Source organism: Anarrhichthys ocellatus, unplaced genomic scaffold (assembly GCF_004355925.1).
Source record: "Anarrhichthys ocellatus isolate YVR2014 unplaced genomic scaffold, GSC_Weel_1.0 scaffold3, whole genome shotgun sequence".
Lineage (NCBI taxonomy): Eukaryota > Metazoa > Chordata > Actinopteri > Perciformes > Anarhichadidae > Anarrhichthys > Anarrhichthys ocellatus.
This window is the reverse complement of record NW_022280033.1, coordinates 12910473-12932948: the sequence shown is the minus strand read 5'-3', so window position 1 is coordinate 12932948 and position 22476 is coordinate 12910473. Positions and strand designations below refer to the sequence as shown.

Sequence of the window (22476 nt, the reverse complement as noted above, 5' to 3'; positions counted from 1 at the left end):
AACTGTGTTCTTAATGCATTTTTGAGTATCACATGTGCAACAGGAACATACATAAATGCTTAGAATTATGCTCTGGTATATATCTGTATGTATATATTATTGTATATTAAATCAATTTACTTCAGTACAATTTTGAGGTTATTTGCATTCCATTTTCTTAACTTTTTTTTAAAGATATAGACAGGAAAAGGGGAGAGAGATGCAGCAAAATGATTGAGATGTGACCACTGTACAATAGGTTTGGAGTGAAATAGATTAGTTGATTTATCATTGGCTATTTTGATTATCCGTAAATCTACATTTTTTCAGCTCAACATTATCTAATTGCATTTTCTCAATTGTGAGGATTCGCTCCTTTCCCCAGTTTTATATCAATGTTAATTACATAATCTTTGTCTTTTTAATTGTAGGTCACCAACACTATTTTCTGACATTTCACAGACCATTAGGTTATTGATTTTTTGATCAATGGAAATAATCTCAGCCCAAAACCTTATGCATTGGTATTAAATTGCCAACCAATAAATGCAATGCATAAAATTGCCTCCACCTGCAAGCTAAAATCTTATTTCTTACAAGTATCGGCAGTGATCATTTATAATCAATTGAAAATATAATTCCATCAGGAGACATTCTACCGCATGAGGAGTACTTTTACTTTTAATACTTTGAATGTGGAATTTGTTCTTGAGAATTTGTTACACTGCTGGCTCAGTGTGGAAGCTTTTATAAACTTTTTTAGCAGTTTAGTTCAGGAGTGTACCTTTAGTCACCGGTTCCCACGTTGCAGAAAGTGAGTAACAGTTTATAGTGAGTAGAGCATCCTCAGTGCGCATGGCACGTGCGAGCACGGCTGCACTCAAGTGAAAATGTGAATCTTGTGTAAGGGCTCGATAAAGACGCACGGGGACGCTCATTTACCTCAGCCAACTGCACAACCTAAAAGTCTAATTTAATCTGCCGTCCTTCTTCTATTGTGGCGGGATGCCTAGTCTCTGGTTTGCAGCGGAGAGTGATCTCACCATATATGCACTGATGCTTATGCATGTGCAATGTTCCACTACAGCGTCCACAGGAAAGCTAATGCAGTTCCGCACTTCTCCAGCCCAAGCAAGCCTTGCGATAGATGACTTTATTTGAGAGCGGGCTTTTCCTGCGGATCAGCTGTAACTTGCAGAATTTCGAGCGTGATTGTGGTCTTTTTTTTCTGAGGAGGAACATTTTGGTGCAGGGGACCCAGAGGATACTACTACTGCTGCTGCTTGCACTTACACAAACAAGCGTTCGGCGCGTACCGATTGGATTCAAGCTGCAGTCCACTTCACGCCAACTGCATTGCCACAACTGTGGGAGAGAATGTGTCCATCATGACACAATGCGCAGCTTTTCTCATGAACTCTTTCGTGCTTCTACAGACTTCCATCCACAAGTGGGGCGTTTTTCTGCCTTTCAGCTACAGATAAAACCACTTCCCAACTACAATGGGACAACGTAATGGGCTGAGTGGACGAGATGTTGCCTGCAGAAGTGCGGTGAGAGTGCAAGGCAGTAACTTCCAGAGGACACCTGCGGACGAGTGAATGCCGCCTCCGATGTGGAGTTTGTCGCTGTCCGACGCGCGCGTGGTGCTGAAATTCGGATGATGCCTGGCCAGCGACTGCAAGGCTGCCGCTCCCTGCACCTCAACGAGGACAACGGCCGCTTCGCGCTGCTCGCCGTCCTCATCATACTTTACCTACTGTGCGGCGCTGCGGTCTTCTCGGCCATCGAGAGGCCGTCGGAGCTGCGGGCTCACGGCCGCTGGAACGGGACGCTCCTCAACTTCAGCGAGACCTTCAACATCAGCCTACAGGACCTCAACTCCTTCCTGCGGGAGTACGAGGCTGCCATCGCCGCCGGGATCCGGGCTGATGCTCTGAGGCCACGATGGGATTTTACAGGGGCTTTTTATTTTGTTGGAACTGTGGTGTCGACTATAGGTGGGTGATCTATGCAGCATTCACTGACCTTTGCGTCCATGTTGTTGGATCAACGTGTCCTCTACTTGTTGAAAAAAAAAAGCATACATTATTCCAAGTAAAACCATGTGTAGCCAGGCCCACATCGAGCCTTACAAATAGCACGTGAATACAGTCAGCTCACACCATTAAGTCAGTAATTATTGGCTCTATTTAGGAGGTATTGGAGGCTAAATACTGAACACATTTGGCATCTACTGCCCTGATAAAGCTACATCAAGACAAATAAGTTGAAGAATGTTTAATATTAATACGGCCTCTGCTTGTTAAATAATCATATAATTACTGACAGTCTGGACATCAAAAGGAGCTGCCATCCCTGCAAGCTGCTATCTTTCCACTGGCTTACATACAGAATAACAGATTAACATTTTTGTTTTTTTTTTCCAGTCATGTGTTACATTTTTGGCTGTGAGGGACTTTGGCAATGGGGGGCGACATCTGACTCGCTTGCCAGGAATGGCACACTCATCCCTGGCTATAGGACAGCACCCATGGGTGCAGTCTATTTTTATTTTTTTTTGTTGCCACATTCCCATTCAAACCAACAGGAATGTCAATGAGAAGCCCCGTCTGCTCCCCCTCATTTAACATTTACTCGTGCGATAGGTCAGAAAAGAGCAAGTGTCCCTCGCAGGGCACCCCGAGGGCCAACGGCGTGGTGCACTGCATGCCTGATGGCTCCACCGCCTCTGCCTCTTCCTCACTGATGGCTAGAGAGGAGCCACAGCATACAGTGAGTGAGTGAGTGAGTGAGTGTGAACGGGTGAACAAGCAAACGGAGACACTCCATGTAGTCATTTGAGCTGACAGCTGCTGTCTATCTCTGACCTTGCCCTCGACACACACAAACACACACATATGTACACTGTGATACCTCCGGCGCCTTCTTATTAATTGAAAACTGTGGCGAGGAGAGCGATAAGAAAAACTGATGGCTGTGCATGGGCACACAGGGACAATTGGATCCATACGAGCAGGAAACCTGTCAAAAGTGTATTAACTGTAGACCTGTCATGAGAGCTTTGCTGACTCCAGCACCTCTAGCTCTCAGGCAACCCACGTACCCAGCTCACCTAGAGTCACAGGAGGGGGACACAGCAGCTGTGTTTGTGTACATGTCTGGCAGGTTGAAATCCTCTTGTGCTCCAGTTGTCATGTCAAGCAAGATCATATACACTGACTCAGCTCCTTGGGGGAGGGGGGGGGGGACGGTGATGTCTTTCAACAGTATTTGTCGGTTTCATATGCTTGCATGGATTTCTCTCTAGATTTCCATCTCGCTTTGATCTCCACCGCCTCCCCCCTCCCTCCTGGCTCGTGTGCTACTTTTTCTGCATGCTTGTGAGCCGCTGATATAAAAGGGATTTGGGGGTCTCCCCACACAATTCAGAGTGGCATCCCCCTGTGCACTCGAGACACTCCTCCCAAACACTTATAACCTCAGTGCTGTGGCAGAGGCTTCAAACCAGCAGTGACACTGTGCTCCTCTTGATGTGCCTCCACAATATCACTTTGAAGAACAAAAGTGAAGCCGTGGTCACTTGAGGTGCTTGTTTACCTAAAGTTTTGGCCAGATTCACCGTGTTGTTTCCCAATTTCTGGGAATGATGCAGGAAAAACAAATAGTACGTTGCAGCTTTTTCTACAGTGTGGTGTAAACAACTGCAACAACATCATGCATCCGATTTCTGACGTTTTTCTTCTTTACATCCTAAGCACTTTTTTATTGACAAAGACAACCTCATCACAAGGTTTATCAGTAGCTAGTCTCAAGCTTTCCATCATATCACAGGATCTTCCTCAGCAAATTAAGTTGCCCCATTGTCAGGAATTTGTAGTTGTTTCAATTAAATTTTTTTCTTCTTGTCCTTTTGTCCATATTGGCTTAAAAGTTGACATAGAAAGTTTTCAGCTGTTGACGAGGTCACAGAATAACCTCAACTTTTTAGCCATCTTGGTGGCGTGGCTCTATGGATGGCAATGTTGATCTGTCGGTGGTTGAAATGACAGTTTAACGTTTGAAATGTTCCAACAACGATTGGCCAGAACTTTAATTGTTCAACACTTGACCAAAATACCTGCAAAACGAATGACAATCCCGTCAGTCTCAGCTGTACTTTGTGTTTAATGCTAATTAGCAAATGTTAAGGTGGACAATCAAACACAAACTGCAAATAAGGTCTATTACTACTCTTTTGTAAAATATCCCAGAGCCTAGAAAAGCTTTTTTGATGTCATTCCAATGTAAAGTCAATAGGTAACTTTTTTGGCAGTTGCACTTGCCAATCAATTTTCACACGGGTGAGTGAGTACCATCTTTGAGTCCGGTATCCAGTACAGCCATGGGTAAGCATCAACAGCATTGCATTATCATTGTCTCTGTGACCATGTCCGCATGTTGACGTGAGCATCTCGATCAAAACACCGCTGTGTCTAACTACCGCCTCACAGAGCCGCTAGTGTGGCTGTGGACTCTCATCTTGTTAAAGCTTTGAAGAGTTTATGTTTGTCTACATCCAACTCTTGGTGTTGTTGTCCTGCCCTACATTTGCAGACGCAGCTTTACTGTTTGCATGCTCAATGAAGAGGGCACAAGAGTCTGCTCCGTAAACAGAATTTCTATTAATAGGAAAGCTATTCATAACCCCCAAGGCTGATTGATAGCTGCCAACTACCAATTGGGACAGCTCTCTGTCGCTGTTTGTGGGCCTGTAGGTCTCATTCTAAGGTGCTACGGTGACATTTTTGAGAAATACTTTTGTCAGCTTTGAAGCGCTCACAGGGGTAATACTTGTCTGTGGCTCGAGTGTACTTGGTGTTGGCTGTCTGATCTAAGACTTTCAACTTGTTGAGATTAAGTGGGACAGGCCAGTTGGAGCAGTTAGTTGTTCTGCAGTTATAATATTCAGGGATATTTATTCCTGGGGATAGACTCTGTCCTGCCTCTCTTTGCCTCTGGCAGCCACTGTGGCTTCCAGCTCCATCACACTCATAACCACCCACTCAGAGAAGTCACAAAGGCAGACAAGGCAAATAGGACAGTTGAACAAACAGCATAATCCAGACCCTCATGCAGTTCGTCCTTTAAATGAGGCCTGATTTAACCTCCATGCAGTCCACAACTTGCAAAATGAGGGTACATTTCAGTGGAGTTGAGAGAAGATAAAAATCATGCTCAACCCTGGCTGTACAGAGCTGTGCTGCAGCAGAATGACAGGGCGCTCTAGCAACGTCTCTTCCCTCACCAACCTCTGATTCCAGGTCGATATTTTAATCAAAGTGGCCTCGTTAGGCTAATGGCTTCAACTTATACTGTAACGTGCAGTTTGTATTGACACTAAGAGAAGTGTTAATGCAACTCTATGGTATTTTCTAAATTGCAGTTTTTGGCGTCACATCAGATTGCATTGGAAGAGATCCTCGAAATTTTGCTTAAAGCTGCACCTATCAATATTTCTATGTTAACAATGGATCAAATGACTATGTGTAGTGTGAAAGGAGTCACTCGAAGTAACTATTTTCACCTAAATCTACATTTCTCCTCAGCTCTACAGCGTGTTGTAGCATCTTTCAGCTCATTGTTTTGGTTTTACAGCCCACAGCTTTACTTTGGTTCAGCTATAAAGGCATCAGTATTAAATTGAGACTGTTTCATAACCAGTTTCATAAAATGATACAGTATAAACATTATTAACATCATAAACATATAGCTTTTATGGTATGGCTGTTTGTGCAGGTGTTGTTGAGTACACTTCCTGTGGCTGGATTTGTCCATTTAGTTCTGTATTAAATAGATCGAGTTGGAGGAGTGAGTCTGTCAAACAGAAGCCTAGTTTGACCGTTGACCATAACATCATCAGGCTGATATATGTACGGTTTATAACCTCAGATCACAGTGCAAGAGTGTAACTTCCCTTCAAATGGAGCCAAATCTGGGCTAGTAGTGTCAGGGAGAGTACTTTTGAGATTTAAATATCATACACAGTCTACTGTAAAAGCCAAGACACAGGGCCAAAGTCTATAACTTTGCAGACTTTGTCCAGTTATGTCAAAAAGATCAAGTTTATGTGTAAAATTTGATTTAATTTTATAGCTACCACATCAGGCAATTCCATTTTACCCCACAGTGAAGGTGCACCATCTGCTGAATTTAGTGAACCTCGATACCACACAGTGTCTCCCTACAGATGCTACATGTTCAGCAGAGATACGACAGAGTCCTTTGGATGAACAATAGATCAGAAGGCCAGAGAAGACATGCACGTAATTGTTTGTCAGGTTTTGTATTTTCGTTATTACAAAATAATTTTTTAGAATTAGCATATATTTGCTGTCATAAAAAAAGTAATTATTAATGCATTCTGACATTATTTTCAGTTCCTAAAGTGAGTGTGTTGTGATAAAGAAATTATATTTTTTTGTTAACTGAAGAAAACTGCAAGCTTGTTATGTAATGATCTTGAGAAATCATAATTGCCCATGTCCTCTCCGTCATTGTGATAGTAAACAATCAGGCCTAATGGTTTAGTTTAGTGTTATCTTCCTCGTATTCTCGTGCCAATTTAAAAAGTGCTGATTTTGCAGCGGAGTCTCACTGAGGAACACTTGTGAGGCCTATTACACGCTTGTATGACCAGGGCCCATGCATCTGGATGAAACTGCAAATCAAATATGTTCTCTGTACTTTACTGCCCCTTGTATTTTGTGAGTCTCCGAGGTTCCAAGACAATATCACCTCAGTCTGGCAGAGCATGCATTTGGCATTTAAGCAGTTTGAAATGTCACATGACGGACTCCGTGGATTCCTGGAGGCTGGCTGTGTTATTTGCATCCATTCATTCAATCATTTTGATCTCCTTATATATTGTGCTACAAAATAGTCTGCTCATATCACACAAGCAGTGCATTACATAATGAGAAGAAGATCACTTTACAGTTTATTATACAGAACCATTTGAAGCTGGTCAGTATGACTCTCTATTCCTTACCTCCCCTCTCTTCTCTTTAGATCTCCAGGCTGCTCTGTGAAATCACAGACTCAGAGGAAATGTCACTGTTAAAAATGGAAAACAGAGGACCTTCAGTCACATGAAAGGCACTGGAGGTCTCTTTGGACTGTGTGCAGTCCGGATGCTCAGCACAAAAATTGTGTCCCCAATGAGGAAGTGGAGCCAAACTGCACCGCTGCTGCATAGACGTTCCTGAAGACTGTGTCTAAATGAATCGTGTTGCTGTGCAATATACCAAATTTATTTTTAGATCAACGTTGTAAAAAGGATTATTTGTAAGGCGAAAGTTGTCACTCGTAATGACAAACCCACACAGATTCTGCGCTTCTGCGTCCTCGAATCATTGTTTTTAGGTTTACGGTCCACAACCATAGAATGTCTTTAAGAAGTGGACATAGCAACCGTGACGTCTCTCATTGGTTTGTGGACTGCTGTTCTGAAGCCTCGAGTTCGGCATTTTGGCCGTCGCCATCTTGGTTTTTGCAACCATAAGTGACACAAGAGCGGGGAGCTAAACACAACGCTGAAAAAGATGTTATTAGACAACCAAACATGTTTCATGTAATTAAACAACGCTGTGAATGAGTTAACAATGTAAGACGAAAACACGGAAAACTCCCAGACCTGACAACGGCAGCGACCTGTCAATCACAAGGTAGCCACCCCCTAAAGCATACCCTGCTTTAATTTTACTCTAAATGGGACCATCATTTACTAAACGAACATCATGCTGTATTGAAGAAGACTTCAAAATAATTGAGACCATAGACAATCACTCACTCAAATTGCCTGACTTCAAAGACGGAAAAAATGAAATATTATTATATATATATTAATATTATATAACACACAGCTGCTTGAAATACATTTTATCCCACCATTTCTCCCCCTCTCCCAGTTTTTCACCTTACGGGGTGCTTCCTAGTGTGGAGCGGAAATGTGTGTGTGTGTGTGTGTGTGTTGGGCAAACCTGCTGTGAGGGACTGGCTTCAATAAATCCCCATCATACTTACTGCTGTACAGGATGGCTGTACACCTCTGCACTCTGTCACAGCGGGTCATAAATCTGCCCTGACTTGCTAAGGTGCACATTCGCCTACGTACAGTAACTCACAGACTCAAGCTATCATGGCCAAGTGATACCGAAATCATTTCAGAGGACGCAGCAGAATTGCTGGGCTTCCTCCTCCAACCTGATTAGCATTTCACTGATTCTGCTCTTTGCACCGGCCACGGCAAAGAGACACTAATCTCTGTGTGCTCTTTGCACCCTGCAGTCCTCTGCCCTGCTTCCTATCAGAGCTCATTTCAACAGACAAGTTAAATTATATTCTGGTGTTAATATTTTTGACTATCATCAGTTTGACCAAATTTGCTCTGGCGCTGACGTCAATGCTGACTCACAGCTCTGAGAGTTTAAAATTCCCCCATAAGCAGAAAAGTCCCTCTCTTGAAACTTTTGTGTTGGTTGGCAACCTTTGATGCAGTGAAGCCCCAGTAAAAAGTGTCGCCATGTTTGCAGATAGCCTGCATAGCAGATTCCACTTGTGCACCAGCAGACCCTTTATCTGCATCTTGGGGTCATGTATATAAATAGTTTTCAATGTTAATAAGCTAACAGCAAGTTGCCGAACAGCGTGATTTGGCAGCTGTCCATCCATCTCATTGTGTGAAGGAGGGGCTACTTGTGCGGGAGCAGAGAGACACAGGAGGACATGCTGCACTATTGTATCTTTCAACTCCTTACGTGCAAAGCAGCATGCTGAAATAGTATTCCTTGCAAAAAAAAAGTTACATTTCAGATTTGAGATGAATCAACATCCTCTCACGCCTGCTGATTAAATCACATTGCTTTCGGTCAAAAGAGAGGAAACACAATAACAGCGTAACTCGTGAGTGACTTTTGAGCATGACCTTGAATCATTAAGATGGTTGGTCATCATGATCGGATTACAAGATGACATCATCCGTGGAGCTTGAGATCATGGGCCGCATACTAGTGGGAGTCACGGCCATTGCGTATTGCACATCTGCCTTCGAGAGAAAGGAGAATTCAAACAGTAGCGCTTGTCTAAAATTGGACTACATGCAGTTTCAGTCATGTTGGAATTTTTCACACAATCTGTTTGGATTAGAGGAAACAGCACTCTTGATCCCTTCCTTTATTTCAGCAAAACCGTGTGAGATTGTCTGTGAACACACACACACACACACACTGGCCACTGTGAAGCTCAGCTGCCAGCACAATAATTTAAATCATTCAAGAAACAGACCTACTTCTCCAACACTCAGCCTCTTGCCACTTGGACAATTATGAAATAATGGTTATCCCAGGAAAACACCAGGATCACACGGAGCTGAAAGCGTCAAAATGCATACGGTATATTTTGTCGTCATGCCAGCATCCACAAACAATTCAGCTACCTCCAGGCTGGCAGCCTCTGGCAGAGTCTCAGACTCATAGTAGGCACATTCAGTTAATAGAATGTAAAACATAATTTAATTGTGATCAACAAAGCATTGCCTCTTCATTTCTCTGAGGCAGCTTGCTGTCATTTTGTCTATGTGTTATCCAGGATCATTATTGCAGTTGTCACTTACTTAGCAGTCTAGAATCGGGTTTAGTGACTTGTGCTTTTACATTATCAGTAATGAAAAGCCATTAAATTGAATATCTGCTGAGCCTCAAGCATTCATTTCCTGCCGGCATCTGATTTGATTGTTTTCATGTGATGAAACACATGATCTGAAGACGTACATTTAATGAAGTGTTACCATGATACTGTATGAGCGCCAAATCTGTATGATCTATTATGGTGAACATGGCTTATGACACTGATCTGAGGGTGATAGTGTTTCAAAAGCTCCACCTGGACAGGTGTGTTTACTTTTGGGAATAATACAAGAGGGCTTTATGTAGCTAAGCTTTTACTCAAACATTGACTCTGCATACAGCGCAAGACACGAGGAAACACAAGGACATTCAGCCTTTAGATCATTCATGGAGAAGCTATTAATCTGATGAGAGACTCCTCAGTGACATGAAAGGACAAAATCTGTGTTACCATTTGATGATGGATGACGAAACCATGTGAATCTTTTCATTTAAATTTTGCTCATTGAAGCCCTGACTCTTACAAACTGCACAAGGACCCCATGCATGTCTGAGTCTTTACATTTCTTTTTAAACCCTGCAAAGATGAAAAACAGATCGAAAAATGAAGAGAAAAATAATAAATGTTGGCGCAGATCCAAAGACAATGCAGCATATTTTTTTGACAATAAATCAATACAGACAGCGGCAGAACCATCAATCCTCCCGGCTCTCTTTGCCAGTGAATTAAGTACTGAGATACAATTTAAACCGCTAGACTCGATTCAGTTACGGAGGAGCCAAACGAATCACAAATTCTGAAAAAAATAGGTATTATAAGTTGTGTTTTGCTGCACAGATTTGTGTTGCTCTGTAGATGTTACCTTGTTACTTCTAACAGTGCACGCCTCAGCTCTCTCTCAATTTATAGCTGTTCTGACTTTGCTATAACAACTTTTATATGTCACCTCGGTCCATTATTTCTAATTATTGCACAGCGATGTGTAAGACAATTAACAAAAAACGCTCATTATCAATGCTTTGACATGCAAAACAGATAAACCATTAACATACCGCTTATACTGTGTGTGAAATTCAAAGCCACATTATTTTGCTTCTGCCACATAGGTATATTGTTGCATGTGCATGTGGGGCGACTGTGGCTAAGTGGATAGCAGGGCCATCTTTCAATCAGAGGATTGGTGGTTCAATCCCCAGCTCTGGCTCTGCATGTCACATGCTCTGCATGTCAATGTGTCCTTGAGCAAGACACTTAACCCCAAAATTGCTCCCGTAGTTGTGCCTACGGTGTAGAAATGCGATAGAATCTGAATTGTAAGTCGCTTTGGATAAAAGCGTCTGCTAAATGACTGCAATGTAATGTGCAGGCTTTCAGTGTTTTATTAGTATTTCTTTGGCCTTTGTTTACACTGTGCATGCAGTACGCGGATACAACAATATAGCTGCATATCAATGATGTACAGTATGTGACCTATTCTATCATCTGCTTTGTGTAAAACTGGCAGAATAGTGTGAGTGTTCCTATTATTATCCAGTCTGCCAGTAATCCTGGCAGCTTCTCAGCAAATGTTGTTGTGATAGGTCTGGCCATGTTGCTGCTTCCTCGGCCCTCTGTCCTCTCCTCCGCGGACCCCCGCCACGCCACCCCATGACAAATTATTTCCTGCTCGTCACAGAAACACAGTCATCAAAGGGACGTGGCGTTTTCTGCTGCCGCTCCTATCAGGCCAATTTAAGTGTATTCCCACTAGTGGGATGCAGTTAGTTTGACGTGGAGCTTGCATTTAAGCATTCATAATTGGGGACATGGGGAGGCCAGAGGAGGCCGAGATTTGAGCTTTGGTTTGCAAAACAGTCATTTAATAGATCTTTGGGTCCATTTTCAGGCCCTCTGGGAGTTGTGAGGGGGGGATGTTGTTGTCCTCAAGGACACACGGGGACCTTCAGATTCAGTACTGCTCAGAGACAGGTGAACGTACTGCCCATGTCCTTTCAGAAACGGGAACATGACTAAGTGCTTTTAGTTGCCCATTATTCTCATGTGGGTATCCATTTAGAGATTTGGCCCCCCTGTATATTTCTCTTCTGTTGTGTTCTTTTAGATTAGTAAGGTCCTTATTTTCCCTCAATTATCAGATGAATTCACTCACATTATGAGCAGACTTCTCCAACATGACGGAAATGTGCTCTGCTTTATGACAGTTGGCCTTGTGAGGCCGTTTTCCAGGAAAGTGAATCGATATGTCTTTTTTGGGATACTTTGTTTTGCAAAAGGTGTCAATTTGGCTTTGCCACCAGCTCCAGAGTGAGCTCTTTGTAAACAGCAATGACTCTACTACACATACCAAGCATTAAATAGATTTTGTTTGTTTTTTAAATAGAAAAATAATGGATTCAATTTGTCGGATAAATTGATCAGAAAATCCTGTGCAAAGGTCCCACTAAACTGCATTGTCTGTGTAGCCAAAGCCTGATGTTGCTTATTCCTGTGTGCCATCAAGCTCCAGTGTTGTCCAAATCTATTAATTAAAGGAGCCTACTACGACATTCAGAACATTAATATAGGAGTGAACAACTATTTGCTGTAAGATGTGGTGGAGTGATGGCGCCCTGAGCAGAGAATGAAGTCACACTCCCTCTGTGGGCGTTGTTATCCGAGCTTCTCTGTTCTTTGTTTTGGTAGCTCCGTTAGCTCCGTCAGCATTGTTGCCGTTGTTAGCGCCGTTAGCACCTTTAGCACTGCTAGTCACCACCATTTCAGCTCAGCCACCTCCACGTAAGCTTGTGACGATAGAGGTGAGAGCCGTGTGCAGAAAATCCCGGCTCAGACTATGAATAACGTTTATAACACCTTAAAAAACACATCAATGATTCCACACTGTTGCACACACACCGTTACTAGGAACATGGGCACTGTAGTTTATTTTGAATCAATCCCACACCAGCACACACTTAAGGTAATTAGTTAGCTTGTTTAAAAGCTTAAATTACTGTTTTTATATGTGACCGATTTTTGTTGGGCCACTCGGGCACAGCAGAAACAAACTGTGAACAGAACACTGACATATTATGACTTTTTTAGTTGATATGGGACACTTACTTATTTACCCATCCAGCCGACACAGAGCATCATTTTGATTTAATTGGAGTTGTGTCTCTGGCCACCTGGGGAACGTAAGTCCAATATTCACTCTCTTTTTGCTCTGTTTCTAATGTCTAATGTCAAGGGAATTATTTTTCGACAATAATAAAAACATAGATTACTTAGTTTCCACGTATAAAAATGGCTTGGAATCTGTCAGTATGGTTCTGTTGTATGTTAATATGCTTTTTGTGAAAGAAATTCTAGTGCCTCCTTGTTTTCACTGCTATAAAATAGTAGCTACAATTCAATATATCTTGCCAATGGAAAATGCACTTTATCGGATTAGATATAATAGCTGCATTAGTTCCTTTGTGCTTTAGATAATACCTACTGAGAGGTGAAGATCTTAAACAGGTGTCCTTATCTCAGAGCGGCTCTTTGGTGTCAAATCTGATGATTGATTACTGTTTAGAGGCGAGTGGTCTACTGAGTGGAGCAAATCAAATGCAGAGACCATCAATACTTGTATTAGCAACACTCTCAGTAATTTGTGCTTTGCTTGTTTGCTGACTTTACTACACAACTTAATGGGCCATAGTAATTTGCCATTGGACTGTAATGAGAGCTGCTCAGTCTTAATCGTGTCAACTCTGTGATTGCTGCTGAGTACATGTGATGTAAACTTGACCGCTGGAGATAAAAGCTCACCTTAACCTTTCAATCCCTGCAGGTCAGTAACAATCTATATTCATCTCCCCCACATTTCATCTTCGCACAGTCTGATAACCATTCGAGTATTTTCTTCTTCTTCTTCTCTTAAAAACTGTCAGGTGGTAATTAATGGATACCAATGCCCCTATTTCCATCACGTTCCTTCTCGTTGAGGCTCTAGTGTGTGATTATGCGTGCAAGCATCATTAGCCATTAAAGCATAGCATCATTTTATGTAGAGTTGAGCATACTCTATTTAATGTTAATGATTAAATAGTCTCCCAGGGCTCTGATTTAATTGGATTAGCACACTTATGATTTCCTGCATTATCAAGTTCTGCTGAATTAAATGACCCATCTTGGCTCGGACACAGTGGAAAGATTAAACAGGCCAGCAGCAGGCTCATTGGTCTGAATTGGAGACTTCTTAACAATTAAGACTTTTAAATTCTCTTTGTCTGTAAAGTCACACTGTTTGGTTTTAGCTTGCCCGTCCTTTGTTTTCTATTGTTGTTCTGTTTTCCCTAATGCATGTTGACACAGTAGTCTGGAGTAATGGCTCTGAAATGCTACACTGAATCAATGCCGGGTGCCTTTTCCTCTCTTAGGTAATTTACTTGGTAATGAGAGACGGTGCGGAAGACTGTCTCTGTGCGCGTTCTGTAGATGTAATCTGTTTTTTTTATTATTCAGTCGGGTTAAAAAGACTTGGTCTGCTAATTAATTAACCATGAAACACTGAAATAGGATTTCACTGAAGGGCTTAATTTGGGTAACCACATCACCTTCCTGTCACCCAACTGTCCCTCATTGTCTGTTACTGAACTTTGTCTATCTTTGACAAAGCCCGGTAATTCAGCGTCTGGCGGTACCACATAAAGCCTAAACACGTATGTCTCTGTGTGTGTAAGGCCATAAGGTGTGTATACATGTGTGGATATGTGTGGGTGATATTCCCTCTTGTCTCTATAAAACAATCTGTATCAATCAGTGTTGATCTAAATGACCTGGCGTGTCAACAGCAAACCCACAGGAGAGTGGTTTTCAGGGCGAGAGATAAGGTCAAAAAAGCCATTTTGGGTGTCATAAAGGAAGTATTGTCTAGATATTGATGTCATTTATTACCTGACATGGATGGTTATAGACGGGTTGGTGAAAAAAGGGGGGGAAAGCGCTGCCTTAATGTTCTGAAATGGAGGATAGCCATGATGGAACAATCAATTAACCTTGGCCTGGAAGTGAACTGGTTGATATTTCAACACGATTTGATTTGTTGACAAATATACCATCTGCTGTTCTGTGGATAAGGGGAATGACACTGTGTGTGTGTTCAAGGGTGTGTGCTTGCATTGGCCCTGGGATACAAGTATGAGTGCTTTGTGTGTGTGTCTGTCTGTCTGTGTGTTTTACCAGTCTTCTGGGGACATAAATCTAACATAAATCATTTTAGGATGAAGACTTGGTTTGAGGTCAGGGTAAGCTTACGGTTAAGGTTAAGGTAAGGGATAAGATTAGGCTGGTAGCCGCCATAAGTACTCTGGAAATGAATGTAAGTCAATGGAATGTCCTCAAAAATCATAAAAACACGACTGTGTGCACACAAATAACCAGTTGTTGTGCTGACAGAATTTATAAGATTTGATCTTGAAGAGGAAACAATTCTGTGCTGAAATACCAAGACACTCATCAGCTAATGTTAATGTCAGAGCTACGCCGTAGCTGCAAAGTCAGTGCTGCACCTGTGATGCTCGTCGAGATTGAGAAGTGCTCCTTCAACATGAGGCAGAATCCATAAACAGCCTTTCCTCTCGTAACCCCTTCCTCAGCTTGAACACTCAGTCTAATTGATTAAGAAATCAGAAGAGAGCAGGGAGCCAAACCACACAGCAGAGAGAGAAAGAATATTCAGAAGGCTTACCTAAGCTTATTCCTGGCATTCCCCTCCCCTCAATGTCCTTGTTTTTTTAATTTCCTGAATAAATGATGATAACATAAGACACAGTTAAATCTATGCGTTCATAAAAAGATGGTGTTTTTTGGCAAATGCTATTTGCACCCAGGTGTCAGAAGCCAACAATGCTATTTGCACGCAGGCAGAATAGCCAGTTTCTTATTTAGCTTTTTACACCATGGTGTATATAGCATGGCAGAAACAAGCACCAAGGTGTCAACAATGCTATTTGTACACTGATACCGTAACTGAGAACTGAAAATCCTATTAATAAAAAAAAAATGCTAATAAGTGTGCAAGTAGGCTTCTCACAAGTTTCAAACCCCATTTTCCTGGGTGAAAGTTATCCTCCACAACCTTTTCCCTAAACATACATCGTCACTCTTTATAATACTATATACTACCTTGTACTACTACTAAATCTTCTCTCTGGCAGAAAGCCTTTAGGCTAGCTAGCTACTGCTAAATTAAATAGCATATTCAACTTGGCTGGCTGTAAATAACAAATAGCTACCATGTGACTATTTTTACCCGAGTGCAAATAGACTGTTGTTATTATTTTTTTATACTGGTTTATTGTTAATAAATGTAATGCTGATTACACATTTGTGTTAATTCTGCTATTTTCCCTTATTATCGCTCCACTTCACAACATGCAACTTCATTTGCAATGCAAAACATTGTTTTTTTTAATTATCCCAAAGTCACTTTTTTATCGTCCTCTCTGTGCATCAGAAGGACTTAAGATAGTCTCATCCTCCAGAGAAAGCTTACAGTCTTGTATCAGCATCATAACAAATCATTGTGCACTATTTTCTGCACATTACTTGTGCACTCAATCCCTGCAACATTTAGATCTGAGGTTGTTTTACTTTCAGGCATTGCTTCACTTGTTTCAGAATCAGAGATATAACTTATTTTGCATCTTGTAGGTGAAAACCTGGCCTCGGTGTTCTGATATCTCTCTTCTGTCTCTGCAGGTTTTGGGATGACAACGCCTGTGACAGTGGCAGGCAAGGTGTTCCTGATCTTTTATGGGCTTTTGGGCTGTGCTGCCACCATCCTCTTCTTTAACCTCTTCCTGGAACGCATCATCACACTGCTGGCCGTGGTGATGAAGGCCGTGAGGGAGCGGCGAATCAGGAACGGTGGTATACTCCCGCCAGGCATCCGCCATGACTTCTCAGCCTACTCCCTCCCCGGCTGGAAGCCCTCCGTGTACCACGTCATGCTGATTCTCGGACTCTCAGCCATCACCATCTCCTGCTGTGCGTCAGCCATGTACACCCCCGTGGAGGGCTGGGCTTACTTAGACTCACTCTACTTCTGCTTTGTCACCTTCAGCACCATCGGATTTGGGGATTTTGTCAGCAGCCAGGGTGCGGCTTACAAATATCAAAGCCTCTACAGGGTGGCCAACTTCCTCTTCATGCTAATGGGAGTGTGCTGCATCTACTCGCTCTTCAACGTCATCTCTATTGTCATCAAGCAGGTGCTCAACTGGATTCTGGAGAAAATGAGCTGCTTGTTTTGCCAGCGCTGCAATAAGGCCAACGTCCTCCTGGGCAGACGCAATGCCATCCGGCCGGGCTCCAAGGGTCGCCAGGGTCGACTCGGCCAGCAACCCGACTCAGATGGACCATGTGATAGTGATACTGAGGGACGCAGACTATCAGGGGAGATGATCTCTATGAAAGACTTGGCAGCCTCTAACAAGGTGTCGCTGGCCATCATGCAGAAGCAGCTGTCTGAGTCGGCCAACGGGTATCCCAGGACAGTCTGTGGCAGCTCACGCCATAATGGTTTCTCTGGGGGGGTTGGCGCACTCGGTATCATGAACAACAGGCTGGCAGAGACGAGCAACTCCAGGTAGAGGACACAGCGAGACAGGAAGTGTGGGATCTCTTGATTCTTATACTGCGAAACAAACGCTGAGGTTGACGGCCATGGAAAAAATACACGGCTTCTGAGATGGATTGGCAATGTAACTTGTTATGCATGACACACGTGATTTTTTGGATACTTTCGGTTGGAATTACAAGGCTGTGGAGATAATAACGGTAATGATGGCGACGGTTTCAGTGATGATTTGGCGATGATGGTATGAAGAGAGAACCGCAAAGTCAACATAAAAACATCCGGAAGCTTGGGCACCATCCATCATCCATTGCATTAACCTCAAACCCAACCCAGAACAAATCACTGAAATGTCAGTTATTCTGCGGAGGTCTGTTATATATGCTCAATATATCAGACTGAAATGTGCTGTAGAGCCAAGGGAGGCATACAATGCAATCTTCATTGTTTTGGGCCAGTTTATTTGAATGTACATATTGAATGCTGATACAAACAAGACAAGTGTATTCACTGAATGACATGGCACATACCGATCTATGCATTATACGTCTCATGCATTTTTTTGCACCATTTCTAGACCTTCCATTGATTGTGCAAACCCCATGTGTTTCTTGACATGAGTCAAGTTTTACCCTCAGGTGATTGATTTCATTTCTGGGGGCGGTAGAGTTTCGCTAAGCATGGCTGTGATGTAGCTGATTTCGACAGGGCAGTAGTGAGAGTTGAGTGTGGCACACTAATTTCCTATTGCTCAAGATGGAGAAGAGAGCAGAGTTGAAAAATGAAAATCCATTTCTTGTGAGAGAGAAACTGGCCTTCTTATCAGCCCAAAAAATGCTTCTGTGGCCAAAGACTTTGACTTGAAGGGTAAAAGAAGGCACCACCCACTCTCTCTTCTTTTTCAAACCTACAGCTGTCTGCGAGGAAAACAAATGATAACGGCTTGCAATGTATTAATTACTCTTTGAATGCAGAATGTAGACTTATGTATTTGCAAAAACTGAATAAATGAGGAGTAAGTTTATGTTTGTTTGAAGTGAAATATAAGGGAGAGGAGGGGAGGTGGAGAAGGAGGCAAATGATGGATGGTTTTATCCTGTAGGTACATTATGTTAAATGATACAGATTGAAAGTAGCCGGGTTAATCTCAGATGCTGGAGTTGAAAACAAAACCCCGAAGGATTCTGTTGAGCATCGATTTGTTTTTTGGGGGGATATTCTGTTTTGATTAAGGGAGACTTCTTCGCAGACATGGTTCTCTCTGTGAAACAAAGCATGATCCAAAAGCCTGCACAAGTTGATTTTCCCCGGTTTTGGTGTAAATGTGTAGCCAAAGTTTGGATAGACGGTGTTTCCGAAGGATGCAGTGCTACCAAGCCACGCAATCAATGTCCTAGTTGCCGGTAACTATCTCTTCCAGGGCATCTAAAGATTTAAAGCCGTGTAATGTGGGTTTGATTTTCGCCAACGGCACGACAGAGGAGGAGTCGGTGATAGTTAACCTGTCCAGGAGACGGCCATGAAGGAAGAGAACTAGATAGAGAGGCCTACAGGTAGAGAAGGTGGTGTCAAATTCATGGCCAATCAAAATAAAAAGGTCGATCTCAGCCAAGGGCTCAACTTTTCTTGGCGTCCATGTTCAACATCTAAAATCCTGGCTGCTCATCTCCTTTTCTCTGTCATCTCTGCATTCACTTCACACACACTGCACCAGAACCATCCTGCCTCCTATTTCCCACAGATCTTGGCTCTCTCCTCACGCTCATCACCCTTACACTGTGAATACGATGAGACATGCCATAGATGTAGATATATACAGTATATATATATATATATATAGTATTGGAATGTCTTAAAAGGCGCTTTTACAATAAGGCGTGAATTGGATCAGAATCTTTTCTTTGTTGATTCTCATCCTGTTCGTGCATAGATCTGAATAATTTCCTTTACTCCCCAGTCTCACCAAGAGGAATAGAGAAAATGACTCAGGTAGTTAAATCTTCAGGCTTGTCTTAGTTTGTCCTGCATGCCATTATGGTAAAGCCATACAAGATAGCTGTATATAAAACAGAGGACTCTTTAAAGTCTATTTTTCTACATATAGCTTGTACATGTGGATGATTGAATAAGTCATCGTCTCATGTCTACTACACAGCCAGTCAGCAGAATAATAAGCTGCACCATACAGAACTTAACTACCCTCTCAAAACGTGGATGCTAGGGTTAAATGTCAACACTTTGTAGTTTGCTGTTTTGGAAAATACACATACCGGTATTCTTTCTTGCGGAAAGCTGGATGGGAAGATTGACTGCAAGATAAATATGAAGCTGGAGCTGCTTAGCTTAGCTTCGAGTGGTGCTAGCAGGCTGTAAAAACCCTCAAATACTTTAATAGTTTACTCTGTGGGGTTTGTACAGATTTAACAAACAAGATAAAACAAGTTATTTATTGAGCTTTAGATGTGCTGGAATTCTGTTACCTTTGAGCAGGCCCAGGCTAGCTGTTTAGTCTTCATGCTAAGCAAAACTAGCTTAGCTAATCTTTCTTGAACAGGACCAGTACCTTCCTGGAGTCCCTGCTGTTTACCTTGCAACTGATGCCGGCCAAGAAATAGTCTGCCACATTACCCCCTGAAAACATGCGAATTGTCGAGTTATAAAAATATTAATTAGAAAGCTTTAGAGCCAGGCCAGCTGTATCCCCCCTATTACAGTCTTTATTTTATGCTAAGCTAACTAGCTGCTGGCTCTAGCTTATCAATTGGCACGTCTAAAGCTCACTAATCAACAAATGATATCTCCTTTGTTAAATCCAAGAGGTAAAACAAATAGCGGTTCCACCTGTTTATGCAAAGCTAAGAAAAGCAGCTGCTGTTTGTATCTTCATATTTACCACATAGATGGGAGAGTGATAACGCTCAGCAAGAAATAGGCTTTACGATTTTACGGTTAAGCTTGCAGTGTCGGGGGGGGGGGATTTGCCATACTATTAGCAGTCTCATTGCAGGCATAGAAAAGTGGCAAACCCCAGGACATTTCAGCATTAGTATGGGCATGCTGTAGCAAATTACATACTATGGTGTGAATTCAATGATGTCCCCCTTGCTTCAATATACCTGGGGAAACGTTTTGCTGCCATAATGCTGTATGTGAACCTTCATTTTCCTTCTGAGGCTCGAGGTTACAATGGAAGAGGTTCCAGGATTGCTGACTGATTATTAAAAGCCCCTGTAGCCGTCAGGGTCTAGCGGGCTGCATTGTATCCTTAACCTTATCCTTAACAAGGAGCATGTGTGTGCATTTGTGTGTTCAAACCGGTGTGTGTAAAGGACTGAGAATTAAAGGACTGTGATATGTTATCTTAAATGCTTCCTTAAATATAAGTCCCCCAGAAGGTATTTGACTCAATATAATATAGATTAAAATGTATTTCCCTTAAGACTGAAACACATCAAGCTTTTAAGACGACACTGATTATAATATTTAGAGTAATGTTTGCTCACCTAAAACGCATGTGTGGCTTGAAATCAATTGCCTTACTTTAGTCCTTGTCTATTATAAAAAGGTTCCTTATTTAAAAGATTTTAGTGTGTAAAGTTTGTGTGGTGTACATTACAATCCTTTTGCATTTTGCAAAATTGATCTCCATTGATTGCAATGGTTTTAACTGTCCCGCTGTCCTCTGTATCTTCTGTAAGAGGAGACAGGTGGTCTTAGGATTTGCTGTATGTTTGTATTTGTTATCAGCAGAAACGCCACTCAAATGTCATACCAATGACTTTTCTTTTAGTGTAATTTATTTGTGTAATGTTCAAAATTAGATTGAATATTTTCAAGCCCACACTATTAGTACATAATATGGGTGAACATAGCAGACTTGGATCACAGCGCTGCATGATTCTCAGTTTAAGTTGTTTTTGTTAATTTAATCTTGAATTGTTCAAATCAACGCCGCCAGTGTTTATTCCAGTCAACACATAATGTAATGTATTCACACTGGAAAATCTGCCCTGTAGTCAAGCACACTGTGACTGTTGAATAGCCCCATTAAAATGTCATGCTCCACAGCCACTACAAGGCCCATAATAAAACTTATTTTTTTTTAAAATAAGCAGAGACTGGAGATGTTGTTAGTGTTAATCTTGGAGGCTGTCGACGGTGCTAATGGCATTAGTTCTTTGTGATCACAGTACGATACATAACACTCCGGTTTCATCTGAAGAGGATTGCATGATTGCTTTTGTATTTTAAGACTGTTAAAGCCGCTAGTTTCAGGAACAAAATGTATTTACACTCATTTTGCTGGAGCACAAGCGGTGAACAGCTGAGTGGTTTGGTAACAGAATGATGTATTACGTCTCTGCTTGGCTGCTTCTGATCACATTGTTGGTTTTGATCTGGAGCTGGGTTTCCAAATCTGCAGAACGTGTGCCTGATGTTTGTTGTATTATGAAGACTGTTGGAGACACAAACTAATTCAGATCTCAATTTGGAAGTTACTTCAGGTGACTGTGATCCACAGTTATGTTGACCTTTGGTTCTATCAACATCACCATAATTATTCACCTTGCTGTGTGTCTCAATTTGCTTGCATTGTGGTGTAACATGCAGTTAATGTCTGCAAATTCATTCTGTTTGCAAGTTGCACATTTATACAAATGATTGTACTTTTATATTTATGTAATTAAAAGTAAAACCTATATGAAACAAGAAGGGTTCCATTAAACACTGATATTTCTTTCATTTTCTTAATTGTTATTCTCATAAATGACTCATAATTGAAATGTTTGCGGATTTGCCATTTGTGATTATTTCAGAAAGAAGATGTGACGGGTTAATTAGTGAGATTTAGAGGTGCTGGTAATTTATTACCTTTAGACAGAGCTAAAATACCCCTTATTTCCAAGCTAATTGGCTGCTTGCTGTAGCTTCACATTTAGCGTAGAGGCCGAGTGGTCTCAATCTTCTCATCTAACTCTCACCAAAAACAAGCAAATAAGTGTATATCCCAAAACATTGAAATGTTTGTTTAATGACTCACCAGTCAGAGAGATATTTTCCACAACCTGGCAACCCCAAACTTGTTCTATTTGATGGTTGTTAACAAATCTATAATGCTACAGTGAATTCTTTATTAACCATTTATAAATCCAACTTGTAAGCCCTTAATAAAAAGGTAACTTCATAGAAAGTGGTACCAAAATTGGTAAAAACATTGTTTCAATCAA

At 41.8% G+C, this 22476-nt stretch overlaps 1 protein-coding gene across 1 annotated transcript; it reads left to right on the top strand.

The window, feature by feature from the left end:
• The first annotated feature begins 883 nt into the window (after window positions 1-883).
• kcnk12 (potassium channel, subfamily K, member 12) lies at window positions 884-21958 on the top strand. The gene is made up of 2 exons (XM_031879762.1): window positions 884-1979; window positions 16372-21958. The coding sequence occupies exons 1-2, from the start codon at window positions 1640-1642 to the stop codon at window positions 17262-17264; spliced, it is 1233 nt and encodes a 410-aa protein (XP_031735622.1). The 5' UTR covers window positions 884-1639; the 3' UTR covers window positions 17265-21958.
• The last annotated feature ends 518 nt before the right edge of the window (window positions 21959-22476 follow it).

What these genes read in the sequence shown, in the direction of transcription:
- kcnk12 (XM_031879762.1), top strand. Translation starts at nt 1,640, where the DNA reads ATGATGCCTGGCCAGCGACTGCAAGGCTGCCGCTCCCTGCACCTCAAC. An exon ending in AACTGTGGTGTCGACTATAG is followed by an intron (nt 1,980 to 16,371) that starts GTGGGTGATCTA and finishes CTGTCTCTGCAG; the next exon opens with GTTTTGGGATGACAACGCCT.